This window comes from Triticum dicoccoides, chromosome 4A, assembly GCF_002162155.2.
Source record: "Triticum dicoccoides isolate Atlit2015 ecotype Zavitan chromosome 4A, WEW_v2.0, whole genome shotgun sequence".
NCBI lineage: Eukaryota > Viridiplantae > Streptophyta > Magnoliopsida > Poales > Poaceae > Triticum > Triticum dicoccoides.
Genome location: NC_041386.1, coordinates 735,230,833 through 735,236,832, shown reverse-complemented (window position 1 = coordinate 735,236,832; position 6,000 = coordinate 735,230,833). Strand labels below are relative to the sequence as shown.

At 48.1% G+C, this 6,000-nt stretch overlaps 1 protein-coding gene across 1 annotated transcript; it reads right to left on the bottom strand.

Moving 5' to 3' along the window:
* Nucleotides 1-1,623: 1,623 nt before the first annotated feature.
* LOC119288246 (BTB/POZ and MATH domain-containing protein 2-like) lies at nt 1,624-2,700 on the bottom strand. Its single transcript, XM_037567877.1, has one exon. It carries the CDS (start codon nt 2,698-2,700, stop codon nt 1,624-1,626), a length of 1,077 nt encoding a protein of 358 aa, XP_037423774.1.
* Between the last annotated feature and the right edge of the window lie 3,300 nt (nt 2,701-6,000).

Genomic DNA, 6,000 nt, shown 5'->3' with positions numbered 1-6,000 from the left:
TATTTATGATCTCTCAAATGTTTTTTGAATGCGCAAACATTTTATGATGTATCTGTATATTTTCTCAGTACGGCAACTTTTTTGAAATTTGTTTTTTTTTTGGAAATCCCGGTGTGATTTAAAGAATGAAAAACAGGAAAAAAATGAGAAAGGAAAAAAGCAAAAGAAAAACAGGGGCGTCATTACTTTTTTGGAAATTCCGGAGTGATTTAAAGAACGAAAAACAGGAAAAAAATGAGAAAGGAAAAAGGCAAAAGAAAAACAGGGGCGTCATTACGGGCCGGCCCATTACGGCCTGCTATATATATTGCAGAAAAGGGGAGAAAAAGGGTATGCGAGCAGGGATCGAACCCTGGTCTCCCGTATAAGACTAAATTTGACGGCGATTTTTTTTAAAACAAATCGTTTTCTTTACTTACTGGTGGCATGGTGGGTAAATAGGGACAACTTTAGGGGCAATTTATATGACGGACGACCAGAAACCCAGTTCTCTTTATTATTAGGTAAAGAGGTAAAGATAAAGATAAAGATATTTGAGCCCATCTTCTCACTGACGGGTTGTTATGTACTGGCTCATCTCTCATTTTTTTTATCACTGACTTGTTAATAGTGGCCGGTCAATGATGTATCTTGTTTACTTCGTACCGCTTCAGACTTAGAGGCGTTCCAAATTCCTTTGATCACCGCTTCGGCTCCTCTCCCCCAAAAAAGTGGCAAACTGGGCGGTGCGATGTCGATTCACCTCCCCGCCATGATAAATTCCCACTGGCATCCTCCACAAACACAAGCTCTTTGCCGCCGCCAACCATTTTTCTCAGACCACACCAAAATCGGGCCCGAATTGGCCATTGTGAGGCTGCTTCAGACCCACTGTTTCACCTACTCATTCCAGCTCCTCCGACCAAGGCTGTGTCAGACAATTCCTCGAGCTCGAACAACGAAGATGACAAGGAGGCTTTCGGCCATCGGTGGAGGAGGAGGTAGAGGCTGAGCAGTCGATCACCCCACCACCAATAACACGATCTCAACCTATGTCAAAATTGGTCATGATGTTTTGATTGATAAATTACACATGTCTATGATTGTACACATGATTGTATATTTGCAAATCAATCCCCTGACATAGGTTACTTCGTGCTGAGCTGGAGTAGTAGACGCTATCTTTTGTACTTTCCATCCCAGCGGTAATGAAACATGAGGAATCAAAAACAAGCTGTGGCCTGTTGTGCTATCAGACACCGGCACATCACGCGGCCTGCATGTGCGAAGCCATTTAAGCATTCATCTGATCACAAGTACAGAGTTAACTGGGGATATATAGTAGTTGAAGAGACTGCAGTGTAGCAGATAAGATCAGGTACAGAGCTTCAGTCCTTGTGCCGTTTGGTTCTATAGGAGATTTTACTGCCAAAAGTTAGAGAAAAACAAAACAACACAAAAGAAAGAAAGAAAGAAACATGCGCATTTTCTTAGAATTTTTAGTGCCAATAATTCAGAGTACAAATCACACGTTCATGAAGAGAAGTTCGGTCTTAGAATGGGTACATTCAACACATCATAAAAAACGATAGAGTACCACCAGATCTCCACACTTGAAAAACATAAATTCTGAGCCAGACCGCTTCATACTCCCGATGGTGGTGCGACCTTGTCTAAAATGTCCATCATAATCCATGGGCAGCTTGCAGTGAGGTGCTTGAATCCATCAGTCTCCTTGACAGCTCGAAGCACCCCCTGTGAAGAAAGGTATGTGAGACAAGCACCCTTGAGTTGCGCGGCGTGGTGCTGCTCTGCTAACGCAAGGGTGGTTGCAACTGTTTGCACATCGATTCTCTGGCATAGCTTCCCTTCACACATAGCCTTTAACCGGTCAAGTCCATACCGATCTGCAGCAACCAGCAAGTGCTGCAATTCCACATTCTGATCCAGATCCCAGTTACTAGGCAATGAGTCTGTGTATATAAAGTGAAGAAGTGCCTCGAAGATGGTTGTCTCCATGTCATCAATCTCGATGCATTTCAAAGAAGTCTCCTTCATCTGACCAAAAAGTTCAGCCTTGAAGACAGATGATCGGGCGGCCAGCACGCATCTGTGTGCACTGAAGAGTTGGCCGCCAACACTGAATGTCACATCCATGCCGTGTCCATCCTTCAACATGTTTGCAAAGTGTGTGTGCAGGTCCGATGGTGGGAGTGGTACTAGGGCTGTGCTTGCATCTTCCGTGCGAATGTCTTTTATGACGGTCAAAACACACCTGATTGTGAAACAGTCGTCATTGCGGGATAGCAGTTCCTTCAGCTTAGACTTGTCAATAAACTTGGCCCAGCCCCAAGTCTCACCTACTGGCGGAAAGGTACGTCTTTCGCCCCCTATAACACTAGCTGTCCCATCTTTCTCCAATAAACTCAAAGTGTACTTCACCTTGACACCCGCTGTTGCCCCCCTACAGAAACACAGGAAGGCCGACATGTAGGCAGCTTTGTCCTCCTCATTGCTCCCATCAGGGTAGATCAGGATGTTCCACTCGTAGCCACCGACGCTGAACGTGCTCGAGGTAACGAACTTGCCAATACCCATACCCTCGAGCAGAGAGTATTTAGTCACCTCGAAGTTGTGGGCGATGGTGACACACTCTGTTAGGCATCTCGAGGAGGTCTCGGATATTGGCTTGTTAACTGAAGAAGTTGAGTTGTTGGCCATGGGGCGGAAATTGCAAAAACTGTAGGGAGTTCAGAGGGTGTGGAACTATGGATCTGATCTGCATCACATAATCAAGGGATTCGCATCATATAATCAAGGGAGACCAAATGAAGAAAAAAAAAGCCCTAAACGTACAAACAGTTCAACTGCAAGGGGCGCAAGGAACCACCGGTAGCTGATCCTGGTCGAGAGGCCGAGAGACCGGGGTCTGTGGTCAAGACCACCGGAGGGGGGACGGCGCCTCCATCTTCGGTGCCGTCGACCACTCTGAGATTTGGAACCATTGAGCCTGCTTCTGCACCTCCGAGATTATGGAGTGAGCGGGTGGAGTCATCTGAGGTGTTTGAACACTCCTTACCTGTGTTGGACTTTGAGGGCCCGAGTGTGGAGGTTCGTGGAGTGGAGGGAGGTTCGGAGATAGCGTTCTCGCCTCCCTCGGATATTCTTGCCACGTCTGAGCTGCAGGTGGTGACTACGAGCTTGGCAGGGGGTCTAAGGCAGGAGGCCTCGACTCCACACTCTTCTCTGGCTACGATCAGGGCTCCTGAGAGGGAGGAGTCCTCTTCGGGAGGGTGGCCGGCTGCGGCCTCTTCTTCTGGGCGGTTGGGAGTTTGTCTGGGGCAGGTGGCCCCAGCGACGCCTGCTGCGCCGGTGCTGGCCGGCCATGAGGGAGGCCGTATGGGGCAGGAGGCCCCACACCCTTCCCTTTCGGCTCCGACGGATGCGGCTTCTCCTGCCGTGATTGGAGGGAGTCCGGGGCAGGTGGCCCCGGTCCATCCCTCATCCTCGGCTGTCGGGATGGTGACACCCTCAGCCTTGAGGGTCAGGGCGGAGGGGGTGTTCGGACAGGTGGTACCGGCACCTACTGCCCCCGGTCCCCTGACCGCCGGCTGTGGGAACCGTCCGTCACTGCTTCCTGCGACTGGCGCTTCTCGGGAGGAGGTTATTGCTTTCGGCGGAATCCCTGACCCGGTCTCTGAGGGGCGACGAATGAGTTCCCGTCTCCAGGACCATCCGGAGGTTGATGACATGCAACAGAGGTGCGCAACGAGGGCGGCCAAGCTACGTGACATCGAGGTCACTACCGGTATGTCAGTCAACTTATCCAATTCTATTTTGCATTTTTCTACGGATGAGATTATTCATAATGCAAATCAAGTAGGGGTTTCGCTAGGGAATAATAATTCTGAAATCTCCAACTCGGTTAATGATCTTTTGGATCTGGAAGCGGAACGCGCTTTAGAAACCATTCGCAACCTAGCGGCAGTGAGACCTATGAATGACGCTGAGATTGATGCATTGGGGGTGAGAGTGCTAGACAATTTGTGTGCGGACCTTGCACCATCCTGTAATGAGTCAGACGAGGAGGAGACCAACGTAGATGTTGAGGTCCATCAACCACCACTGCCCGGTTATGAGGACTGGATGGTGGACAATGATAAACCTAAACGTAAGTGGAAGCGGAAGGTGTATCCAGCATCCACGGTACGTAGAAGTGCTAGGATTCGTACGGCAAAAAAATTTCATGATGAATTATGAAAGGAATCTTTTGGAATAGCAGAGGTCTCAAGGACTTGGCTAAAAGAAGGTTTCTCGCTGATGCGTCTCTGGAGCACCGATTAGATTTCATTGCTCTGTCCGAAACTGGAAGAGATAGTTTTGCTCCTCAGTTTCTTTCCTCTCTTGCGGGTGGTGTTGATTTCGATTGGCATTGCCTACCTCCGCGTGGACGATCGGGAGGTATCTTGCTGGGAGTGAGATGCGATTCCCTTGAGGTCCGGAGTGTTGTGATGGGAGACTTTGCGGTTAAGTTTCGGGTTAGGTCAAAAGTTGATGGGTTCGACTGGGCTTTGGTGGCGGTGTATGGGGCCGCACAGCCGGAACTTAAACCGGAGTTTCTGGCGGATCTTGTTCGAATTTGTGGGTCCAAACAGCTTCCAATGTTGGTCGGGGGTGATTTCAATATCATTCGGAGGAAAGAGGAGAAGAATAATGATAACTTTGACGGGAGATGGTCGTTTATGTTCAATATCATTATTGAGAGCTTGGATCTGAGGGAGATAGAGCTTTCTGGTAGAAAGTTTACCTGGGCTAATGCGTTGCCAAACCCGACATATGAAAAGCTTGATCGAGTTCTCGCCAGCGTGGAGTGGGAACAGAAGTTCCCTCTTATGACGGTACAAGCTTTATCGCGGGGCATATCCGATCACACAACTGTTTGTGGACTCCGGGGAGTCCAACAATGTGGGAAACAAGAACACCTTCTCATTCGAGATGGCCTGGTTCGAACGTGAGGGGTTCTTAGACCTCGTTGCCAGGGAATGGGCTAAGGGTGTCGGAGGTAGGACGGCGGTCGAACGTTGGCAGAATAAAATTAGGCATTTAAGAAGTTTCTTACGGGGGTGGGCTAAGCACCTAAGTGGGGTTTATAAGATTGAAAAGGATAGACTCCTTTCTCTTATACAGGCCCTAGATACTAATGCCGACTCTACGATTCTGCTGCCTGCCGAGCTCCAGGTTAAAAATGAGGCTGAGAAGAGGTTGAAAGAACTTCTCCGTGAGGAAGAGTTGAAGTGGGCGTTGCATGCTAAGGTCCGCAAAGTGGTCTAAGGGGACGCCAATACTCAATTCTTTCACCTAATTGCTAATGGCAAGCACCGTAAGAAACGAATCTTCCAACTTGAGCAAGATGAGGGTACTATTGTTGGGCAAGATAATCTCAAAACTTACATTACCGAGTATTATAGGCAGTTATTTGGACCACCAGAGGTTAATTGTGTAACCCTGGATGAGTCTCGGACTGAGGATGTTCCTCAACTGTCGGCTGCCGAAAATGATATCTTGCTCGCCCCATTTACGGAGAAGGAAGTGTTTGATGCTATTGCACAAATGGAAAACAATAAGGCTCCCGGTCCGGATGGGTTTCCGGCTGAGTTTTATAAAAAGTGCTGGCACATTATTAAGGGGGATTTGTTACCTATGTTTCACGATCTTTTCTCTGGACAGCTTCAATTATTTCACTTGAATTTTGGAACTATCACATTGCTTCCCAAGAAAATGGAGGCTGTGCGAATTGAGCAGTTCAGGCCCATTTGCCTACTCAATGTTAGTTTCAAAATCTTTACCAAGGTCGGGACTAACAGGCTCTCACAGATTGCGCTTTCTATGGTGCAACAGTCCCAAACTGCTTTCATGTCGGACAAAAACATCCTCGAAGGGGTGGTCGTCCTTCATGAAAAGCTCCATGAAATTCACTCTAAAAAATTAGATGGGGTAATTTTTAAGGTGGATTTCGAAAAG